The following is a 25,681-nucleotide window of genomic DNA, read 5'->3' as shown; positions in this document are numbered from 1 at the left end:
GCCTCCAGTAGAATACATAAACCAAACTTATACATTGATATCTTTGCATGAAAACATTCAGAATTTTGGATTAATAATTGATGTAATGTATAGTACCAACTTTGTGGTGAGACAGATCATTATTGGTTTGAAAGAGATACAGGCATAGAGATGTTAATCAGTGTATACACAAACTATATATAAATCTGTCTCATAATTGTTCCACACTTACACCAAGTTTAAACAAAAACAGCAATGTTTGCAAACTGAAAAGAGGAAAGGAGCTTTTATTTTTGGACAATCTGTATCAGTCATTATTTGGTTTACCTTCACCCTTTTTATTTCCTGTTTAATGAAAGGCACATGGAGGCTCCATAAAGGCAAATGGAGCCAGTGACTATATCAATGGTATGTCATTGTGTTTGTTTCCAGCCAGAATTGTGAGCAATTGGCTAGCATTCATGTCATAATTCAGTCATTGTTTCCTATTAAGCCCTTAGGGTGGTGAGAAACTGATTTGATGTGGGTTGAATACACATTAATGTCTGCCAATTTCCCTCACGGTCATTACAATTGAATGGAAGAGAGTGGGTTGAGAGACAGAATAAGGGAAAGAAAGGAACAGTTTTGTATCTGAAGACATTAATAATCAAATCCTGCATCAGGGTAATTCCTTCAAAAAAAATGACAGAAGCATATAAATAATTGTCCCTTTAGAATAACAGCTTAGCTGACTTTATTACAGTATGTTGTTTACTTTTAATGGATGGCAAACTTAATAAAAAGAATGAAAATGAGACAGAAAATGCTGGATGTGATTTCTGCAGGATACAAGAATCAATACAAAACAAAGGGTGTTTTAGGCTTTCTGAACAATCTGTCTTAATGTGTGTGTTATTTAGGGAATATCAACCAATTTAATAGATAATGACCTATCCCTTTTCACTGCTGAAGGCAGTTAAAACTCACATTTGCTGATACAATAGCGAAGGTGGAAGAAAAGAATAGCTTCTAGTCTTTGTAAAATATTAATCCTTGAAGGAACAAACCTGTCACTCAGGATTCAGTATTTACAGAAGGTTTATGAAGTTGGATTCAGGATTGTAGGATTACCCTTTATCTTAAGTGATATCTACAGTAATCCAGTGTTTTAAATCAGCGTTGGCCCAGATCAGAGTACGGCTTTGTATATACTGTGCATTATTGTACAAATGTAACATATGTGTAGGCCAGCCCTGGCTTTTTATTGCTGTTCTCACCATCTCTTTGCTCTGTCAGAACCAAATCCAATTTCACACCTTTGAACGTTATCCTAAATACATGCACTAAATGTCCTGCTTGTCAGACCAGTTTAGTGTAGCACAGCAGGAACGATGTCACACATGGACAGCTAGGATAAGTACAACCTATTTCAGACTTCTTTGGTGGGCAGCCACATACCGAACTGTATGTATGTACTCAGTGTTGGTTGGATAAAATGATGAACCGATGACATTTTATATCCAAAAGGTTTGAAAGCCAAATTCACTGTGGCATCATAATAACACTTTTCTGGCCATTATTCAAGGCCATAATTCAAGAATAGAAGGGGAGATTGTGACCATGTTTCACATTTGGTCATATACTGAATTGGTGACACCAGTCTTGGGTGCTCACATTCAAACCAGCTTGATTGGATGGATCTTGAAGATGTGTGTGAAGTGGTTAGAAACTGCTGCTTTTTTATAATCAGAATCAACTTTACTAGCAAAGCAAAAAAGCAAAAAATTGTCTCTGTCTTTTTGTTTCTATAATAGAACTTAGAAACTAATGGAGAAACAGCAGTCCACCACAAGCATATTGGTTTTATTAATACTGAGCTGAGAGTCATGGCAGCATGTGGTGAAGGTCTACCAGTCCTTTGTACTCCTCCGTACAAATGGTAACTAAGTGAAGACAAGATGTTTCTCGTGGGAATCATACATGTCCATATGATGATTTCCATTTTGCCAAAAAAATACAATACTAATACACTTACGTTTATTAAAATTCCTCCATAGTCTTCACTACATATATGAGGCTGGTCTTATTTTTAAAAGGGACAACATGAGAGCTCCTGAAAAGTGAAGCCAAAACACCTTGATTGCCCTCTGGTGGCAGACTCAAGTACAGGTCATAAATCAAATGTTCATTTTTTCAATAAATTTGGTTTTAATGAGGTATGTGATGGTTGTTCAGATGGATGTATGGGAGGGAACTTGATCCTGCAAGCTCCATAAAGACATGGTTGGATGAGTTTGGTGTGGAAGAACTTGACTGGCCCACACAGAGTGCTGACCTCAACCCCATCCAACACCTTTGGGATGAACTGGAATGGAGATTGTGAGCCAGGCCTTTTGGTCCAACATCAGCGTCTGACCTACTTAGAATGCAATGTCATTAAAGATGTTACTGTTGGTGTATGAGGAGGCATACAGCCACAAGGCAGTAACTGTTTTTTTCCTTTTCGTTTAAGATCACAGCCATTAGTTAGTCAACTACAGGTGTTGAGATTGCTGTATTTAGAGAAGACGTCAGACAATCACACTTGAAGATGATGGCAGCGTGAAGTCACAGCAGGCATCAAAATTAAAGTTTCACAAGTCTTATTCAACCCATTCACTTTATGTGCAATGGAATCTTACTGTATCTTGTTTCTGTTGCTTAAATGGTTAATTTCAAACTTGATTTTTTCACTTTGCTGTTTTTAAGTCCACCAGAGAAAACCAGAGTTAACTGGTTTTGTGCCACCGCCTTTTTATTATTAGAGCCTTGATAATCACTGAGTCATTCATCTTTCCAACAGTGCGGCGTCACGTCCCTCAGAGAACAAGTGGCATGTTATTGGGCAAGTAGCCAAACATTGTAATGAACTGTCAGTGTGGAGATTGGGAATGATTGCCTCGGTCATCGTGCATTTTTAGGGCCCACGTATTCTGGCTATCAAGGACAAATGAAGTACAAACTGGCAGATTTTTTTTATTTTTTCGGTAGTGTTTTATTTTTCTGCACAGAAATGTGTTATTTCTCACCATTAACAGTCTGGTGTAACAAGCCCACCTCTTGGTGAGGCTTTTTCCCATTTGATGTAGCAATACTAAGTCATTTTTTAGAAAGTGGGAAGATCTGATGAAGATATGTCATCCTCTTTTCACTTTGAGAGCTGAAGCTTGATCACTAAACACTGTATGTGGAGCTCACTGCAAGTTCCAGAGAAAATCAAAGCTGATACAGAAACTGTTTTCCAGACTATCTCAGCCAGTGTATACAGACTGGCGATTATTTATGCAGAATGTATACAAGCTTTGAATGAATTAGTTTGACTAGATTGTCTCTAAGATGACTGATGTTCACATTAGTTCTCTTTCCATACTTCCATAGCCTGCAAGCCCTCTGAGCAGCTTCCTTCTTCTTCTTTGATCAATATGTGTCTTTGCTTTTCTTTCCTAGACACACTAGCAGGGCGGAATTGACTTAGGCTAATTGTATGATGTGTGAAATTTTTTAAAGTGTGACCCTGTATTTGATTGTATATTGACAGTTGCTATCATGCTGTATTAGCTCTGCCGCCTCCATCACTTCTCGTCACAGGATGATCAGCCGATGTTCATGGCTTTGGCCTGATGTAAAACCACTAAGGACTTTGTCTGTGCTTAATTGTTAGTACCGCAGTTAGGACTGTATTACTGACCCGCTTCATGTGTTTAGCAGCTGGTGTAGAGGTATCCATTTCTGCTTATATTTCCTTTTTCTTCTATAATGTTCCAGTGGAGCCCTCTGGCTTCACAGCTTCATATGGATGTTTATGGATAGGGGGCAAGAGAAAGAGAGATCTGACTTATTTCTGCCTTGTTGTGCTCAGTTTACTGCTTAAGAGCAAGATAACAGCACAGACAGTACCCTGAGGCGGCATGAATGAGTATCAAAAGGACAGCTGTTATGTACATCTTAACCCTTAGACATTTGACTTCAACAATAGACTTTGTTTGTCAGGCACGAGGCAGAGGCAGACACTTTCTTCCAGCAACTCTTCCTCCCCCTTGTGAACACCCACCACTTCACTTTACTAACACACCTCTGAGTGGTTACGTGAACCTCTTCAAGCAAAAAATGACTTGCCCTTCTCAAACCTGCCGCTGCCTCACAGGAGGTGACTTTGTAGCAGCGTGCAGATTGTTGTTACAGTTTGGGGAGTGAGTGAAGGGTGGAGGAAGGGTGGGAGGGAGGATGCTCTTGTTAGCTGACTTACCTTCCACTCCTCCCATGGAGGCCACTGAGAGAGGACAGCGGGTGGGTTGGAGAGGGATCGGTGGGCTTGTGGTTTTCTCCTCCCTCTCACTGTGAGTTAGCTAGTCGTTATTACTTGACTGCGAGGCTGTAACGTTAAAGTCACTCCAGGAAAGATGAAGATGATGAAGCATGAAAATGCCCTTCTCTGTTTCCTAAATATTAATGGCATCTTAAAAATCCCAACTTCTTTCAGCTGCTAATTCATTTTCTAACAGATAATATAGTGTTGAAAGAACAGTATGTTTTTATTCTTTAAACGTTGATATATTGACCTCAAAACAGAAAATAAATCAAATTGTTAAATGGTTACATTGATCTTTTTGAACATCATTATAAGTTCTCTTTCCAATTATAGAAATGCCAGAAGTTTCCACCTCATCAACAATGTTGGCATCATCACCCCTAGAGCTGCTCCTCTCACAGTACCCAGAGCCTCAAACATGTGGACTAAATGAGTGTTTGTTTGGTCATTCTGTTCATAGTTATTTTATCAAAATGATAATTCTGAGCCAGAAATTGAACCCATTATTTCCAACAAATGATCTTGCAAATTGCCGCTGTGGCCGCAAAATCAGGCTCCCATTCGTCTCAGTGGTGAAGCTCCACCAAAGTGCTGTTGCTATTTTATTTATAGCTTCGGGGGAAAGTTGTTCATGTGCAGAAATCCACTAAGTGTCTTAGATCATATGAGAAGTTTAGCTGAATTTTGTTTTAGGGCGGATTTTCACTTTGACTTAAAAAAAAAAAAAAAAGTTTTCGGGGCAGGCTTAGCTAACTGGATTAAGATTGATTTAAGTAGAACTATAAGTTAGTAAAAAAGTTTGTCAAAGAAAAACTTTCCATGGTAAACAGGCGGAAGGAGCACTTTGTCCCCACAGAAACTTAACCTATTTTCAAAACAAACAGAGGCATGAGTTTAGTCATAGTGCCTGAGGTTTGTTCTTGTAGGTATAAATCTGTCTCGTCTTTACAGCCTAAGGGTTACAAGAGTTGGGAAGTTTTACTAAAATTATGTTACTCTGTGCACCAGTTTTATTTTTATATGCATAAATTAACGTGAATAACTTTTAACAGCAGTTTGTTTTTGCAGAATAACTTTCTAAAATTTAGGACTCCTACCCTTCTTTTGTTCCTCATCTTTGAGTAATAAACACATAACTGATTATTGTGTTGCATTATTTCACATTAGCAGCAGCAGTGGTACACTATAGCATCATCTAATTTCCTAGCAAGTTATTCACTCAAGAACACCTAGCATATTTATTTTACAATGTTGTATTTCTTTTTAAATTTTTTCATATATTCAGAATAAAGATTGGCTCTTACTAGAGGTTCCCCAGGTCATAACAGATCTGAAAATGAGTCCCCTACTATCTGAGGTGGCTTCAGAACTATTGTGAACATTACCAGCCTCAAGGCTCTCCCCACTGCTCCGTTACTGTGATGCAGAGCTGTGTGGAGGACATGGCCATTTGTGGACATCCTCCTCAACATTACATTCACAACCCCACAGCCCACCCACTGCCCTCAGTTTGTGGCTAGAAAGTAGCATTCACAGGAAGAGATGAGTGTAGAATCCTGGGGGGAAAGGGTCCATAGTCCACCAAACATCCGAAATAAGTGACTACAGTCACACAGCCAAACATCAAACGTCAATGATCAATTACTCATGAAGACTCTGCAACGGTCTGGACGGTGTGTGCAGATCAAAATGGAAAGATGGGTATGTTTTCGTCCTGTTGTTTCAGCCTCGCTTTATATTTGATTTTTTTTTTTGTTCAAAGCACTGCACATTTGTGTCACTGGAAGGGAAACAGCAGACTACCTCTTTGTGTAGTGGTTCAGTTATAATCAGCAAAAATGGCCTCCAGGCTGACTTTTATGTTTTAACTTTTTTTTCATCTGTGTAGATAAATAGAATGTCGAATACATCTTTAACACCTGTGTGACATTTTAAAACACAACCAGACTTTATGAACACAGCATTCACGAGGAACAAAAAGAGTGAATGAAGGAAAAAATATAAGAAAGAGTGGAATACATTGTTTTTTGTTTTTTTGTTTTTTTGTGAATAGTGGTTAATAGTTCCCCTACTTTCTGTTTCTGATGGTGTTATTGTGGTAGTCTCATTGATATTGTCAGTCTCAGGCAAAAAGCTTTCAGACAACCCAGAGAGGTTTATTCAGGCATTGTGGTGTGGTGCCACTTCTTGAGATATGTGTCACTGCCACTTTGCCTATGCAGCTCACATTTGCACGTCGTCTCTACTGTCTTAATATAACTGCTGGCACCTACACTGGGGAGCATGTGCACGGTGTTCCCACCATACCAGATGTGGGGTGAGCGCCTACCTTTTCTAGTCTGCTGCATCTGCTGGGTTGACATGTGCATCCTCCTTACTTTCACTACCTCTATAGGGGTTTTAATTGCTTATATCCTATGTGTGCGTGTGTGTGAGGGGTTTTTTCTTTCTTTGTGTGTACAATCCATTCACAAAATTGAAGGAGGCCCAGTCACAGATCAGTGTTGTGCTTCAATTGTCGTATTTTCTCGGGTATCCTGCTGCCCCATTCTGCATCCCACGAGGAGCTGACCCCATCTTGTTTCTGTCAGAGGTCATTTTGAATAACAAGCTGGGGAAACAAGCTGGAATCAAGGTCTTTAGGGCCACTTTTTCTGTGCCATCTAGCTTCCTAGATAGAGCTTTTTGTTTGATGGATCGAAACAGAATGTTTTTTCCCCATTGAATTGAACATAGAACAAAAGACAATGAACAATGGCACCAGACACTATTCACCAGGATCAGTCTGTGCTTATTTCGTCTTGATCTTGTCAACGTTGGGTCTATGCATGTTCTCACACCCTCATCTGTCAATGCTCTGACTCATCACTGACAATATAAAAGTGATAAGTCACCTTTTCTATATTCCTCTAGTAAGCACTCAGTTCTGCAAATCCTGCCAAGTAAAAACTGCTGTAGAAATATACTTTGAGTGAGATGACCTTTCTTCTTTGGCACAGTGATGCTTTGCTAGCAAAATTACAGGTAATCCATTTTTTTTTCTACAGTGCAACATTTGTTTTAAAACCAAACATGATGGCACAGAATTCCTTCAGGAAGCTACATGTAATGTTCAGGCTGATGACTTCTAGAGAAAGAGAAGCACTTTTGAACAAATGTGAATGTGTCAAAGTGCATCCGAATTACCTTTTTTTTGAGATAATATGTGCCTTATAAAAAAACAGCAAAATAAATGAATTAACTAAATAAGTTGAGAATTGCTAGAAAAGGAGGCTGCATCTATTTGTTCAAGTCATTTCTTTCTTCCTTCCCGTATTTTCAGTCCATGAGCACCCATTCACCTGGTTTATCCTTCCTGTGGAGGAGCTATAGGGAACGAGCTGTTACCAGAACTTAATTGAGTAAGGCCCCGTTGGACACTAGAGCTGCACTGTCACCTCCTAGCTTCTGCATTAGGCATGGACCTGTTGGCAGATGGCCCAAGCATAAATAGAAATGCATGTCCAAATCCCATGTGGTGGACCCAGTCCTGCCCAGGGCTTTTGGCTGGCACTGCAGGCCAAAACAGCAAACTGATTAATGTTTGGTTTGACTTCACAGAGCTGCGTTAATTCAGGATGCTCAGTGTGTGTGGCCAAATTAATATCATTATTGTTTTACTACATACTTCATTCAGTGTGATTGAAAAAAGGAATTAAGGTTGATGGTCTTGGGAATGTGCAGTTTTGAGACCATATAATTTGACTGGTGCATAGCAGGGAGACCTTATATTATTATTCTACCTGTGATCTAATCATAAATTTGACTCAGCTTTGAAGAAAATTATATGGATATGTGAATGACCATTTGTGGGTTCTCCTCTTGTGTTCATTAGATACTGAAAAGAGAGAGTGTCAGCAAGGAAAGGAATTAATAAAATCAGTGTGAAATTGCTCTTTGTTGAAACCACTGAAGTACCTTAATCTAGCAGCACTATCAATATTAAACCCTGCATAAGCCATTCAGAAGCTGACCCTTATCAAAACTCTTAGTGATGATTGTTGTGATGATGTAGATATGATTTAAATATTCAGTCACAATGAAGCTTTTTCTTCAGATTTTATGTTACAGGAGTAATCTGTGAAATATAGTAAGAACTCAAAGGTAGCTCCAATAAATATCACATCACCAGAGCAACGACCAATTGCTCTTAAACGTCCTATCTGGATAGCTGTATCTGATATGTTATATGTTGATATGTTATATTGATGCTGATATGTTGATATGTTATCTTTGGCTGTGGCTACTGTTAGTTCAGTTAGCCGTGGAGCTAATGGCCCTATAGCTCAGTGAAGTCTGCCTGTACTGCTACCCTTGTCCATACATTCATGTTCCCCAGTGGATGAATTGCACTCACTTGATCCCCTGACCTTTGGTCTGCCACCATCATGCGGTCAAAATTTATTTTTTCATCCCCATCACACTTTGCTAATTATCAAATGTTAGCATACACACATGCTAAACTGACATGGTAAATCAAATTTATGTGGCTGTGTTGCACTTTGGTTCAGCTATCTTACTAAAATGTCCCTACAATCCTTGTGGTCTTGGGGCGGACGTCTCTTCCTATCCTTGTTTCCCCCCCCACATCAGGCCTCTGCTTGCTCTTTGTCGTCATCTCCTTCCAATTTCTATCAGCATTTCATACCAATTCGGTGTCTCTGAAACGTTCCAGTAAGTGAACCACTGTGATGTTAAAGAGCTTGTGGATCGCACCGTTGTTCTGAGGTAGATTAGTATTCCCCTCACAAACCTGCTGTGGAGGCTCCATCTGTAAGCTTAAAATGACACTTAAGGCTTTGCTCCGAGTGTCATTCTGTCTCTTCACATTCTGCATACCCCAGCTTCGGAGGAGCCCCCGGTCTGCATATCTTCGAAATGATGAGTGTTTTGCCTCTCAGAACCTCTATGCAATGCATCCTAAAATACCTTTTCAACGGCTTCGGGAGTGTTGCTGTGAATAACTTCTCAGTGGGCTAATCCCACTTGAAAAAGCGCGTCCTTGGAATACACTGTTCTTAATCCTGAATTCACAACCTCATGCATCATCATATCCCTTGAAGCATACAGCATGCACCACTGTGAAAATTAACCTTCATGTGATATGAGATTTTAGAAATTTCTGAATCAGAGATCAATAAAATCAATGCTCATGTTAAGCCTATTGTGTATGACTTAGGATAACACAAATCACTCTGAAAACACATTTCAAGGATACATCTGGTGATTTTAAAATGTCTCTTTCCACTGGATGCTTGACTTGTGAATCCTGTCTTATGTGTTGATAGTCACTTCAGTGCTGTTGGTAAGGCAAGGATAGATTGAAGACTGACAGCGGAGAGAGACACTTCCGTGTTCCATCTTCAATATCTGACTCAACTTGGAGAGACAGGGCTTGTCTTGGCCTTGTGTAGCGTGGACTAGACACATTTCACCACACCAGGACCTGTCAAACAAACCATCCAAGGCTGATCATCCATGTGTGAGGATGTAGCTCTGAGTACTGCAGCACTGCTTGAAGTACCACAGCATTATTGAACTAACCAGACTAGAATTCACATAGACATGCAATAATCTATTGAGCATAGATACTTTATGTACAATCTGCGTCCATGTGTATTGCACCTACAGAATATGCTAAAGCTTCTGTGAGTTTTCACTCATGAAAAAATGAATGAGAAGCACAGACAATAACAGGAGGGATGAGATTAGATATGACATGAGATGAAATGCAGGTGGTAAAGCATTGCATGTATGTGACTTTTACAGGTGATAAAGCCCACACTCTGTGCATACAGCCTACCGAGGTGTCCTGTCACGGAGATGTGAGCAGTTGGCTCTTTTATCTTTGCTTCTGTCGAATGAGTGTTGTGTGACATCAAAAAAAAAAAAAATAGGTGGGGAAAAATGATAATCACAAAGGAAATAAATAGAAATGAAGACTGCATCTTAGGATAGATGAACCCACTGATCACAGCGGGAACAGAAGACAGGACAGCACGATTTATGCTGTTGTTATCAGAACTGTAACTCTTATTGGCTGACCATATGTTTCTATTGTTCCCATGGTGTTAGTACAGTGTTGTCATGTGTATAATGTGGCACGATAGCAGAAGACGCTGTGGTGTTTTCCTGTAATTTTTGAAGCATTCAATCACATGTCATGTTCTCATCTCTTATTTGAATCGCTGGGCATTGAATAAACCATGTGCAGCATATAAACCCAAAACCAGTGTTAAATATTATATCCTTTGGGTGGACTGCATATAAATATATAAATGGTCTTTATCCTGAGATGTTTTTGTTCTGCTAATAAAGTTCTCTTTCACATAGCTGATAAGCAAATGATTCTTACGCTACAAGAATCCAATGTAAAATCAATGACTGTGTGTTTTGATTTGGGCTTGTTTTTTTTGCCCTGATGAATTCATTTTGTCTGCCAATTGGCTGCAGTCTCTGTTCAGTGTCCCTGCTGGAAAATCTGAGGCTCGCAGAATCAGTGGCATCTCATGAATCACTTCTCAAAATTATTTTAAAAGCTGCTCTCTAACCCCCACTACCCCACACCTCATTTGGTTTATTATTGTTGTCGATGTTATTGTCTTTATCGTTGAGTATTTTACTCCTTTTTAATTTTGTATTATTTTCCTCAGTCCTAAAATATTTCAGTCCTGTGTGGACTGGATCATTTTTATCATTCCAACCAGCATCTACCACCGTGAATTACAGAGCATCAGCAACAAAAATTAGATAATTATCTCCAAGGAATTACGAGTGTTCAGTGTCAGGGGTTAATGATGTGGCAGGCATAAACAAGCTGTTGTCCACTTCTTTCCTGTCGATCACTGACCATACGGGTCAAACCACTGCATCTTTTCTAGATAGAGAGGTCAAGAGGGAGCCAGCTTGCCTACCAAACATTTGTGAGTCCACTGGACAACAGATGAGATAAGATGAAACATCCCCAGGGAAAAGTGTGCATGAGTCCAGATGCAGAGCTGTAACACGATGAGAGATCTCCACACGAAAGCGAAGTCTTGACATTGTGCGGCTAAAGTGTTTTGGCAGAGAAAAAAGGGGTCTTTACTCAGTTTTACCCAACATCTGACTGTAATTTAATGAAGCAAGGGGGTGTGATGTCGGGGCAGTACTGCTGGGACATTACCTTTTAATCTGCTAATTGAGTCTGGGTGTTTTACAAGTGTGTAAGGATTACCAGCTATTAGCAGGCATTTATTTAAATCATTTGAGTGATTTATGTTGTTGTTTGGGGCCAGTTCTTTAAGATGCTACTACATATATACTTTGAATTTCCATGGTATGATTTAGTTCTTGACTGACAGGCAAACAATACTCTGGGTGCAGACAAAAAGAGAGCCATGAGCTGTGAACTGCAGCAAACATTAGCTTTCTGGCTGTAGTGTCTCTCTCTGAACACATGTCTTGTTTTGCACCGTTGACCGAGGTAGGGAACAAACATTCACGTGAGAAAAAGTGAACATGCAAGCGTCATTTTGCATGCTGGATTTAACCGCTTGCTTGTCAGCTCTGGTGGTTTTAACAGTGTCAAAACAATTGTCGACCGCAGTCCAATGGTATTGTTCTCCAATATCACTTTTAACATCTGCAGTGTTTTGTACCTGTCCCTTGGTTTGTAATCCACACTTACATTATGTCTCCTTGTTCCTGCTGGATCAACTGTCAGACAAATAACAAGGAAATCTGGAGGTTAAAGTGACATTTCTGAATATGTTTTCAAAGACATTTTTTTCTTGCTTTTGAGAATTACACTGAAAAACTATAGTGCATGTTTTCTGTCGGCAAAACTTGTTTTCTACATTTGCTTTGTGTCAGTTCTCTAACCTCTTATTTAAAGTGCCTCCCAACAGCAATTACCACGTAATTATTTCCACCCAGGTGGACACGAAGGCTTTAATACACTTGATGGAATTCCATCATTTTTTATACCTCTTTTTTATGGCGCATTTACGTCTTCAGTAACTCTTCTTTGTGCAAGATCCAACACAATGGATTTAGTGTTGAATGAACTGGAAAAGCAGATTCATGGGGATGTGTGTTTGTGTGGCAGTCGCAGACGCAGACGCTGTAAAGGCCAGTGCAGCTCAGTGGAGAGGAGCAGGTGACCCCTCCCTGCTTGGGCCTCTGGACACAGCAGGCAGTTTAGTGCTCACAACCAGGTTCAACCAGGTTCAGTTCCTGACACATAGAACTATTCATTGCTCTCATTATTGTCTGACTGATACGCTTTTTAGAGAGCAATAGAGGAGAAAAGCCAAGGAGTGACACGTTCCAGTAGAATGATGAAGCCTTCCAGAGAGTGAAGAAAAATATTTTGGGGTTCAGAGCTTTAGGAAGCTCTGTCTGAGCAGAGGCAAGGGTGAGAGATGATAATGTCTCAAGGTGATAACAGAGAGCCTGTGGTAATCCTTTCATTTATCGTAACGTCCCTCAGAAACAACCAACCGCCACTTTGCAAAGTATTACAATCCAGTGTGACACTACTAAATCTAATCTGAGTTGAATCAGCGTCTTCCTGGCACAGATTCAACAAAAGTAGCGTTATTGGAGAGCTTGCATGTTTTATTGCATTAAATTGCACGCCTTGTAGTTTTATTGTCTCCTTGCACTGCAGAAATCTTTACTTGAACTGGCTTGTGAAATTGTTATAACAAAGATAGCACTGTTCCCATTAAACTGAAGACATCAGTTGACAATGTTGTTTTGCCATACTTAAGTCTTTAATGACATATTTAAATGCAGAATGGCAGACTTGGAGAATTATTATTGAGGGAAACTTTGGAAACCTTGGATGCATGCCTGTAAGGATGTCACGCAAGTTGTGTTTATTTACCTGACCACCGGGCCATCACATCTTTCCCTCCATACATTTCTTTCACTCTTCTTTTTCACTCTTTCACAGTTTCTGTCTCTCTCGTCTTAAAGCTTCTCCTCTTCGCTCTTCTCTAGCTTTTATCAGGTGGATGAACTGCATTCCTTGAAGTAATCCTTTTCCCCCCCGCCTGATTTGCTGGCAATACACTGCTTTTAAGTAGCACTTTCTCTGTGCTGATCTCCCAGTTGCTGATGGGTCCCCCCTCTTGAAAAGGAAGAAAATTATAAAGCAGGCTGGTTGTGTTGCTTTTCTGTTTGGCTCACGTTTGTGTTTGAATGGACCGTACTGGTGGCAACAAAGCAGGATATGAACTTTACATTTACATTTACCAGATATTAGATAGATATTCATCATTTATCATTTGGCATGATTGCAGTGGTGAAATAGCAGTGGATTGTGTTGAGTGCAAGATGAGCTGAGGGTTGTTGACATTTTTCCGGGCTACTGGCCAGTGTGTACCTCTTGCCCTAAGTGTTAGCTGGTATGGTTGAATTGATGGATGGATGGATAGATGGACCTACATTCCTACTTCTGTTTTTTTTCTTGGCTTTTTGCTTCCTTGATATTTCAGGTAATGGTCTCTATAGAGGATGTTCGGCTCACTTTCGCACATATTACACACAAGCGCTTGCTCAGTTAAGCTAAGTTAATCTGTAACAACAGTCATTTATGTTAAGATATTCACATTAATGCTGCCGCATTTAGTCACAGATGGATCGACATTCAGCTAATGCATCAAATTCATTAAACCTCACTTTTCACAAGTGGCTATAAAATCACATTTCCATTTGAGTGTTCCACTAAGACAATTAGTAAACACCAAATATTCCCTGTACAAATTATTCTGCTGTGATATGCATGAATGATGTTTCACATAGCCATGCTGTAGCTTCGAATAATAACTGTGTTAGTAGTTTTTCTTTGTGTTGGCTCTGTTGCTAACAGTAAGGGTATTTTTAGGATTAGGGGCATTTAAAACTGAGAAGTTGAACTGTTTAATGAGGATTGGCTGTTACTCTCCTCTGTAAGGCAGGCTAGGGTCTGTATTTTTCAGGTTAGCAGTTCTTCACAGAGGACTCCTTATTATAATTAAAACATAATCTCCCCTTATTGCAATAACCTCCCATAATCAAGATGTTTACGCCTCACAATTGTGTGTTTGTTCATCACTGTATAATATTATGTTGTCAGTAGGAGTCTAGTTTCTTGTATTATTCATGTTGAGTATTTTTTTGATTTGTAATGATATATTGTCCTGTACTAAAGCTCATCAAAGCACGGTTACAGTGGAGGCTGGGCTATACGAAAGATCCCACAAACATGATAGGTTGCTATTGAGAAGTACAATAACAACTGAATACTGTTTACTTTGCAGATGATCATAGTAAGAAGTTAGAATGTTGCAGCATGCCCAAAAACACCCAAATCCATCCTATTAATGACAGACCATAAGTCTTTGGGTGGCTCTTTTTCATGACATTTTTCAACCTAATTTGATGAAACAGATCAGATAACAGTTCAAAGATACCGTCTGCCTGGATCTTTTTTATAAAGTATGTGCAAATGTCACAGTGTTGTTATTGTTCATGAAGAAGTTGTTTTTGTCTGTTTTCAAACTTCAGTTTTAAGCCCCACTCAATATTTTAAATACAATGTACCTCCACAGATATCTCATAAAGGTCGATGCAAACCACATAGAATGTAGAAGTGCACGATCCCCAGTGGATGGTAGACGATTTACATCCAACCTTGATTTCATTTTGAGGAGATGGGGACTGTGGGCCAACTGCACATCGGGGCTTAATGGCTTTATTAAATAGCTCTGAACCTGTGAAACAATCACAAACCACTTGTGCAATGACTGAGTGAAAGGCAGACGAAGGCTATACCCCCTCATAATAAATGCCATAAGAATGAATCTTCACAGCTTGATATGTCAAATGATCGGGTAAATAAACACTTCTCTCTGTTCTACTAATTTATGTGTTGAGTGGACCCTACGGTTTGCCTTTGCATATTTTTCTGCTGATCCGGTCTGTCTTTTAAGAGTGGTGTTTTTTGTGCCAACTGTGAAAATCCACTCTTTTGTTGTACTCAGTAGTCCACAAGATGACATGCCTAGAAGGGAAATATACGAACTGAGTCAAATCACGTCCGTAGGAGTGTTGTTTTTTTGTTTGTTCATTTTGTTTGTTTATTTCATTTTCAATACATTTAGTTAATTAAAATAGTTGTGTATATGATTTCACAAATACAAGGGCTTCTCTGTCATCTTCTATATCTGAAGCAAGATGTAGCCACCACATTACAGCAGGCCTCGCCTTGCATGTGCCGGCTTGTGTGCTCGCAGCGGAAAAATAAATGAAACAAAAACGTGTGTTAGATTGTGCTCTATATGTCTGTTCGATATGAAACCTGCACGTCCAGGCAGACATTCAGTATCTCCTCAAGTGTACCAGATAAATAAAATACAAAATAGACATGTGTTTCGAGTTCGACCTGCACACCCCTTTTTCTTGTCTTTTGGGAAAGGTTTTACAGCTCAATTTCATCAAACATCTTTTCACCCAAAATATAGTTGTCTCCTGGATCCCCCATGGACTTTTGGGTGATTTACAAAACATTTCTCATTTCTCTTACACTCTCTCTTTCTCTCTCTCTCTCTTTCTCTCTCTCTCTCTCCCTGGGCTTTTCCTTCTCTTTTACTTCACTCTACTTATATATTTATTTAGCTTTCCGCTCTGCTGCAGATTAAAGCTGCCACTGCTTGCAGTCACAGTACCTCGGTGACCATTATGTGTGAAGACCATGACTATATTTCTCCAGAGCATAAGACATTCGCTGAAAAAAATAGATATATTTCAAGATATTACAAATGCACCCAAGTTGGCTATTGTAGATAAAATCTCAGAGATATGAAGCACCGTGACAGTCTTACTTTAATCATGTTTCACTTTATTAAGCTTTCCAAATCTCAAGCCTGGTTACATATTTATGAAACCAAAATGCACCTATGAGTCACAGACTCATGTTTTAGAGGATTATAAGTAATGTAGATGCCATAGGCAAGTTTGGAAATTGTTAGAAATTTGTTCGAAATTGTTCAAAAGTTTACACCTTTTCCTCCCTTCATAAACTATCCCTATAATCCCCTTAACTCAAAGTGTAAAGTGCAAATAGGTGTGATGGGTTACACTGGATTCTGTGACTGTCTGTAACTGGTTAGATGAATCAATCAGAGAAGAGCTAATCCAGAAAGTAATTTTTGTGACATTTTTACATGTTGATACTCTTTTTTGCTGTTCTATATGTTTGTGGTGCTTTCATGAATAGAAGACAATATGTGCCAAAGTTTGTGTCATTTATATTATACTTTATAGACAAAAGTATTGGGTCACACATCTTTATTATCAAATTCAGGTGTGGTATGGGTCTCTTTTTCAGGGTTTGGGCTCGGCCCCTGACTGATGGTAAATCTTTATGCTTTAGCATACCAAGACATTTTGGACAATGCTGTGCTTCCAACTTTGTGGCAACAGTTTGTTGAAGGCCCTTTTCTATTCCAGCATGACTGTGCCCCAGTGCACAAAGCAAAGCTCCATAAAGACATGGTTGGATGAGTTTGGTGTGGAAGAACTTGACTGGCCCACACAGAGCCCTGACATCACAAACACTCCAAAATCTTGTTTAGCATCAGAATTTACTACTAACACTACAGATGTACTGTAGTAGTAGTACAGAGTCCAGGCACATTTCATCCAGTTTGTACATGTCATACTGGAGGTTATAAAATGTTGTAAAGCAGTTGTTAACATAGTTGTTTATTTTATATACTTTGGTAGAATTGAGCAAGCGTGGTGTGTAGAGCACATCACATTGAAAACTACATTGATAAGTATGGCAGTTATTTGAGTTACAAAGAAAGTACACTACAGGTTAATTGTCTTTAACATTTAACAACATCAGCTTGTGTCATAGCCTTAATGGTTTCCTGAGGAGCTAAGTGATGTAGTTGTTTCAAGAAGCCACTGTCTTTGTGAGAGCTCCTATGGGGAGGCAGAATCAAGTAACATGCAGAGAAAATTCAATATATGCTTGCTACCAATGCATTCTAATGAGGATGAGGTCCTTCTAATTGCCTTCCTGCCTGCTTCAAATAAATTAATGCACCTGTTTTTGTTTCTCGGTTTCTCTTCCAGATATTAATGAATGCGAGAGAGACCCATGCAAGAATGGGGGAATTTGCACAGATTTGGTTGCCAACTACTCTTGCGAATGCCCAGGGGAGTACATGGGGAGGAACTGTCAATACAGTAAGTACTCATGTTTATTTTAACTCTTTTACAAATATCCATTCTTTTCCTTTAAGCAAACCTCATGCTGCAGGTAGCTGCACAGATGCCAGGTTGTATCTCAACCAAGGAAATTGATCAATTAAAGACAGCTTGTTGATAATTCCATGAAAGAACATCTAACCACACGTCAGGGGATATTGCAGCAACCTTTGGTGAAAACTTTTCAGAGGTTATTCAGGGTTGTTTTGTAAGTCTTGGTGGACATTTGTTTCCTTTTTGATCTGTTTCGTAATCCTGATTATTGTACTTACACAACAGAAGCATGAAGTATTCAACTGTATCTTACAAAGTGATTAGAACTGTCATTTGAAAGTATTTTCACACAGCTAAAGAGACTCAAAATTTCTCAAAACACGAGTAACAGTGAAAAATACATGTTCAGACAAACATAATAAACCCTAAAGGATAACAAACCTAGGTGGTACCAGGGATAGCTGATAATTCCCTGAAAGAACCCTCACATCAAGAGGGTTCCAGGTTCGAATCCCGGTCTGGGCCCTTTTGTGCATAGTTTGCATGTTCTCCCTGTGCCTGCATGGGTTTTCTCCGGGTTCTCCGGCTTCCTCCCACAATCCCAAAAACATGCACATCAGATTAATTAGCTACTCTACATTGCCCCGAGGTGTGAGCCTGTGTGGTTGTCTGCCTTTATGTGTCAGCCCTGTGATTGACTGGCGACCAGTCCAGGGTGAAGCCTCTCGCCCATAGTCAGCTGGGATAGGCTCCAGCCCCCCCACGACACTGATGGATTAGCAGTATAGGAAATAGATGGATGGATGACAAACCTTAAAAGAAATGAAATCGTACTCACGGCCACTTTGGGCTTGCAAGTTTTCTTTTAATTCTTTGTGTCCAGTGGCTGTGTAGAAAGAGAGAGCGCTTTGTCTTATGAGAAGTGGCTTTCTCTTACAAGACCCCAAGCTCAAAGGAGCCCCGTGTGTTTATTATGCTACCATGGGTATTTTGTCCAGGAACGTGTAAGGATTAATGTATCAGTGTACACCCCTGTACTGTACTGCTACCCGCAAATTAATTAATCAGATTTTCTGCCTTAGTGTAGGTTCAGCATGGCAACAGACTAGAAATGTCTGACAGAGAGAGAGAAATTTTTACAAGCTGCTCTTCTTGTTTTCCTATGCTGAATGACAGAAGGCAAACGGAAATTTATGAACAATCAAGAGGAGTAAAGAGGCATGGCCTGATGGATTTGGTTGGAGTGTGAGTGAAAAATTCCAGGAAAAAGATTTAGTCTTGCAGACTGAACACATGCTAAGCTCCATTGTTTGTTTAATGATGCTCATTTCCATTTTCCCATATTAATTCAATATTTCTACGGCATAGTTTACATCCATTAATTCATCTTTAGTTGTTCTCAGAATTCCAGGGCAGTTTATTAGGATGGTTTGTTTTGGTTCTGGCCTTCATGAATTAGATTTGAGCAGTGAGCGTGAGATTAAAGTGCTGACTCTCAGTTTAGTGTTCACAGCCACAGCATATGAATTGTGTGGAAACTGTAGCCCTTTTTATACATGTCACCCAAGGGTGAAAAGGGAAGTAAGTCCTACACATCCCACTATAGATGATGATGACCCTGGAACACCGCTCAAGCTAAAAAGCACTTTTTGTGTGTTTCATTTGAAATCCATTGTTCTGGAGTACAGCTAAATGTACCAAAGTCCTAAAAGCTGAGCTGGAGCTGAGAAATATGTAAAGGAAAACATAACAAAGACACAAATGTTAAATAGTGAAATTGCAGTTGCTCCGCCAGTTTCAGTGACCATGAAAATGTAGAAATCAGCAGCTGCATTTATGAACATGAATGATATGAATGATAACCAGCAGGATTTTTATAAAGTTTATGTGAAAAAAAAAAATACTCGTCTAAGCTTTAACAGTGATCTTAATACTTTCTAGAAAGCATCTCCATAAAGTTAGAAAACTTTGAGGCAAATCAAAGCCTCTCCAGAGTTTCAGTCCTAACTGTGCTCTGAGTTCCAAAATGGAACTCTACAATTCCCATAATTCACTGAATAGCATCTTTCATTACAATCTCCCTGCTTGACTAGCGCTCACATCTTGCAAATGTAACATAGTTTCTCTGTAAGATCTTCAGCTGAAAATCAGCAGCCTTTGAGTCCGAGTTGAGAGAAGTCTGATGACATCGCTGTGATGTTGTTTGAGTTATATTTGACAAAGTTTCTCCACACGCTCGGACGACAATTTTTTCTCACAAGCTGAGCAAAGTGATTGTAATGTGTAAACGTGCCGTAATGCCCCTTTACACTAAAATCCAAATTCTGACACTGCTGTTTGAATGCATTACTTGTTGAATGTGTTAGCCTTATCATAACAGTCGGCTGGGTCCCCGGTGACAGAAACAAGGTGCCTGGACTGTATTTCTATGTAACAACTCATCATCTACCCTGACTTGTTCCATCAACCCACACACACGACGTAGGTTGATGGCAAGTCCTTCGCACACACTGGCTGTTGCAGATTAAGCTGCTGTACGTTTTCTGGCTCTACCAGAAATATAGTGCCAGAGAATATTATGTGAAAGCCGCTCTGAGCTTTTGGCTATTGCCAGTCCTTTCAGTGATTATCCAATTTCGCTGAAATAATTACAGCATCTTCAGTACTGAATCCAATGATCCAATGGAAAGCGAGAAGTGAGAAGAATCACATCTATCACTTGCCAACATGAATATCATTAAAATTTTCAAAAATGCATAAAATCCAATGAGATAACACTTGGTCCAAGCTTCAACCTCTTCGCTGAAACAAATTTGGGTTTGTTACTGCTGTAATCATCCAGAGACATTCACAATCAGACACAAATACAGGTTAAATGGTTGGTTAAAGAGCCAATATTGAGGAAAGCTCATGACAGTCAAGGTTTCAAAAGCAGCTAAGTCAGTAGAAGTACAACTTATTTCCACCCTGTTGCATGAAATAAAACCCTGTAACTCTGTATCAAATAAATTGCAGAAAGCTGGAAGCTCAGGCTGTTTACTGCAAATGTTGACATGACATTGATAATGCAAAGTTCATTGGGTTGTTTCTTTTCTCTTATTATTACTTTACCTTTATTTTACCAGGAAGCCAGGCCAAGGTAGCAGACACAAATCACAACACACAACACATTATTTACCGAAAGTCACAGAGACAGAAACATAAAAAACAGCTATTGAGTGGCGCTCAAGAAAAACAACCACATGCCTCCTTCACCACATTTTCGAATGGTGCCATTAAATTCATTAGTTTGTTTCACTTGTCTTTGTATTTAACTCCCCTTCTTAAACAGTTTTTGTTTTTCTGATTTTAACGTTTCCTATTTATTTCGTACATCTGCAACACAATCTATAAATACAGTTAATGTATTTAATTAAAGTCTTTGTTTATTGTGGTTCCTTTGGCTTGGTCTCAAGGCACTACATTATTGGTTTACTTGTTTAATTATGGCAGGTTAAAATTTATAAAATTAATTGATCATCCTGCCAAACTGTGGTTGCGTCCTAATTTTTGTAGGTTTGACCATCTATGCATAGGTTTTTTTCCACCAAAATGGTGAAAAGTTTGTTTTTTGACTTTAAAAGTTCCTCTCCATTTCTTGGCAAATGTAAAGGAAAAATGCTTATTTATGATGGAAAGCATAGCTGCACATATGCTGTCACACGCATACGCCCACGTATGATACACGCAGGTGCATTCATTCAGTCTCATTCGTCACCTGTGGAACCTCCAGCGTATGGCTGACGTCTGTTTTGTGTGTTTATTATTCTTTTCCTCATCCCCTCTCTCCACCGCATGCTCATTAGTATTGGTGTGCTGGCATTAATTTCAGCAGGGTTCTAAATTGTTTAGGCTGTAGGTAGGGCTTGTGGGAGATGGATTCAGCTGTCACATCATGGTAGTGGTGGCATTAGTGATGTGTGCTGTCGCAGGACTGATGTATGCTCAGGGGCCAGCAGGCCAAGGCCCGGGGGCTGGCTGGCTGTGCTGCTCTGACGGGCGACAGGCAGGCAGCTCGTTAAGGGTGGCCCATCATTGCCGCAAGGTGAGAAGGACCACGGCTTTGGAACAATGTCTTGCCACAACATCCACTCAGAATACCTTACAAGAGAGCTGCTCGAGAGGTACAACGAGTATAAATATATATAAAATATGATACCCTGCTGATGCAACATTGCACCTCAGCTCTAATGTCAAGTCGTAATGAGGAAAAATAGATTCTATTTCACTGCTGGAGTTAAATCAGCTTGATATGCCATTTCGTGCTTGTGCCAGAATAGCATGTGTGATAGCAAGTGGGGTCCCTAATAAATTGAAAGTCAGGATTCATGAAGAGTGTTGTTTAGTATTTATTTGATCCCTGTACGTTCTTTACTTTTGATTAGGAAATGGGGTAAATGATATTTTGATCCTAGCTGGTTCCTGTTTCTCTGTGGGCTTGTCTGAAACACACTTTTTCAGGGTGGCAGTCGTGGTCTCTCTGGTTCAAACTAAAATCTCTGTATGTGATTGGGGACGCCCAAATTTTGGACAATCATTCGGGGATCACCGAAGATGAATCCAGTGACTTTGGTGATCCTCTGACAATTCCTCTATTCCACCTGCAGGTCAAAGTGTGCTGTCTAAAATCTCAGCATCTACCAGTTCCTAATTATTTTTGTAAGCTGTGTGGCACATATGGACATCCTCATATTCCAACCTGATGAATGTTAATTCCTAACTCCTAATTTCGTACCATAAGCATGTAAATGTGAGCTGGTATGACAATAAAAGTTCTTTGATCCTTGATCCTTAAACAACACGAACAAAATGACATTAGCATTTAGTTTGCTGTGTGTAAGCATTCAAATTAAATTTACTTAAAGTCCGATATCATAAAAAGCTTTAAAATCTGTAAAGACGACACCTTTTGTCTCAGACTATTGGTTCAGAGAGTGTAAACATATCCAAAAAATTCCTCTTCAAGGGTAAAAAAAAAAGAAGAACCCTCAGGAAGAGTAACATAGGAGGAATCCTTCTACCAGATGTGCAATAGATGTCTTACGCACAGAACAGGTAAACAAAATTGCCGTTATATACAAATTATGATAAGAAGATCCAGATATATGCTGCAAAACCTAAGTGAACAGTACGGATCCAGAAGCACACTGAGCAGTTTCAGGTGTCACCAGATAGGTAGCACCTGAGCCACATGACTTCTTCTCCACTATGGAGACCTGATGAAAGGACAGGCCACACAAACACAGAAGAGGCAAGCACAGCATTTACACAGAGGTGGGGACAAACAAACATATGAGGGGAGAGCGAGAGAGACAGGATAACAAGCAAACTCAGGAGAGGAGGAAAGAAGGGCGGAGGCCAAATCTCATGGGGGAATGATGATCCTGATCCAAGGGTCTTGATGAGGCTACCGACAGCTAGACAAGGGGGAGAGAGAGAGAGAGAGAGAGAGAGAGAGAGAGAGAGAGAGAGAGAGAGAGAGCACCTACACAGCTTTACAAAACCATTGTATGACTGTAGACCCTCAGTCTGTTTTTTCTTAGTGTTACAAAAAGAAAACATATTCAGTGCTTTGTGCCATTTTAGAGTTTAAATGAGTTTAAATTGGATTACCATGTCTCACAATGTAAGCTCCTTATTCTTCCTAACTTGTTAAAAGGACCAAATGAAGTTCATCTGTCAGATATCAGGAAATCTGAAGCTTCTCTTTGCTTCAGCAGAAGGCCACCGCATCCACCTACACCATCCTCTCATCAGGCTGGAGGCGATGAGTCACACACAAAGAAGAACTAGTGAAGAAGCAAGAGTAGTTCACCGTAGTGGAATGTATAAACACATGCCTGGCAGTACACACACTCACACACACATACAGATATACTTTTTGCTCGCTCTCAGCCTCCAGTTGATCCCCCTAGACTGTCCTCCGACATGACTGTCTCCTCAGCTCTGTGTTGCCATAGAACCCCCAGTGTTTTACGAGCTGAAGACGTCGTGTTAGGTTTTTGTTTTCATTGTTCCGTTCTTATCCTTCGCTTGGCTTTCTTCGTCGAAGTCTTCTCATCACTTCCAGTCTGCTGGCGTCTTTGTGTGTCAGCGCTGCGTTTGAAATGCTTATGGTTGTTACTTGCTTAAATGAAGAGGACTGTATCACTGCCTTCCTGTGACCGTTGCTCCAGGCTTCCCCTGAAGGCTGGTTTGAGCGGACACGTACATTTCAGCCGTGCGAGCGGTGCCTCTGGCTAAACTGAATGCTTATGATATGTAGTCTTTCTTTTGGGACACTTTCAGGTTTCTTTCACTTTCTCAGCACTTGTGGTTTTAGGAGTCATTCAGTCGCCTGTGACCAACAGGGCAATTCAGATGAGTTTTGTACATTTTAGTCTTAGAATTTAATCTGATTTTGACCCACCACAGTTCAACACAGGAAGTCTAATAAATCCCTTGTGTGATCTGTTTTATTACTCTAATAATTTTTATCTATGTTTTCATTAGAAATAAACACCAAGAACAGAGTGGGAGGATTCCCTCCCACATCATATTCATCATAAACTGAATATGATTGTGTATTAATAAATTAAATACAACATCACTAATACTAATCCTTATACCTCTGTAGATCTAAACTATCTTTCCATTCAGAAAAGACCAAAATTTGAAAAAGGCACACACAGCTGTTATATTTATTTACTGCACCTACACAATACAAAGTTACCATTTCAGCTTCATGATTTTCATCACTGATAGAGGATTAAGTGCTTCAAACTGCAATTTCAGGTTTCTCTGTGCAGCACACACTGCCTTGCCATTGGGTATACACACTGCTATACTCAGAAGAGTATTCAGTCAATGTTAGTGGTTAGTGGTTCTATCTTGAGCAGATTTTGCAATGGTTGTTTGTCTTTTCTTGACAGGACAATTAGTTACAGAAGTGCTGTCAGGCCACTTCTTGTACAGTAAAAAGTTGAGGCGGGGTAGCTGCAGAATTAATAACTGCAAATCATGTTGAGTTAGGGAAGATATATCAGAACAAAAAAAAAAGCTCGCCTAGAAATCGTTGCATTTATGTCAACTATGCTTGGCTTAAAGAGTAATTAAAACTTAAGCATGTGTCACATCTAATGCAGTACATCATCAGTACAGCTGTGATGACTGCAGCCCAGAAGAGCTGCGGTGATGCTGTGGTCTCAACATCCTGCCCGTTTAGCAGAATTTCAGCCGACTTCGTGTCACCTCTAAGCTGTTTTATTTTCTTTCCAATTGCGCATGGGAAACTAATTTCTGAGATATTTGTGACTGAATGAGTTTAATATTACAACTTAAGGTTTCAGCAACATCCAGTGGAGAGACAATCTCATTTATAATCTCATTTGAACAATTCTGTAATACAATTTATTTAGCTGAAGGATTCTGAAGACCTGCAAACACATCTGATTTGCTTTTGATTTGATGGAAATATGCCACAGCAGCCACGATTCAATCCCAGCTGAACTGTTTAGGTTGTTTTCTTGGAAAACCTGAGTCCTTAGTAATGATGCCTTTACAGAGGTTGAGTTATCTTATATTTTAGGCAGACTTATTATAGGCAGACTATTCAATTTGCATATATATTCCATGCCATCAACACATTCTGAGCCAGCAGCAGACAGTTTTATTTATATATATACAGAAATTGGAAACACAAAGAAGTACTTGTTTTGCAGTACAATAAATTCCCTAATGGATAAACCTTGCCAGAATCTCTTTCAGCACAGGTATGTCTATTAAAATGCTCTTGATGTTTCTGGATGTACCAATTAGGATTTAATTGTTATGCCTCTCCACTTTAATACTGCGGCCTGTAGGATGTTTAAAGCTGTTAGGAAGCTTGCTGACTTAGGGGATGATGCTGTCCAGAAATGGCCGCAGCTCTCCCGGGTAGCCTGAGGGCTCTGTTACTGATGTAAGAGATGAAGGAGCAACCTGTTAGTCCCTCGGATATGGACAACATGAAGGTAGAGAGGAGTCTCCTTGTTGACTGCTGAGACTCAAAAAGATTTTTGCCATAATGGCAAC

At 39.7% G+C, this 25,681-nt stretch overlaps 1 protein-coding gene across 3 annotated transcripts in view; it reads left to right on the top strand.

Moving 5' to 3' along the window:
* The window catches only part of LOC124058103 (EGF-like repeat and discoidin I-like domain-containing protein 3), a 97,539-nt gene that overhangs the window by 35,005 nt on the left and 36,853 nt on the right, over positions 1-25,681 (top strand). For all 3 annotated transcript variants that reach the window (XM_046386979.1, XM_046386978.1, XM_046386977.1), the window contains one exon: positions 17,462-17,575. In XM_046386979.1, coding sequence (XP_046242935.1) covers positions 17,462-17,575 — 114 coding nt within the window. The remainder of the gene's footprint in view (positions 1-17,461; positions 17,576-25,681) is intronic.

Source organism: Scatophagus argus, chromosome 4 (genome assembly GCF_020382885.2).
Source record: "Scatophagus argus isolate fScaArg1 chromosome 4, fScaArg1.pri, whole genome shotgun sequence".
In the NCBI taxonomy this organism is placed as follows: Eukaryota; Metazoa; Chordata; class Actinopteri; family Scatophagidae; genus Scatophagus; species Scatophagus argus.
The sequence above is the reverse complement of the archived record's forward strand: the minus strand, read 5'-3'. Positions and strand labels throughout refer to the sequence as shown.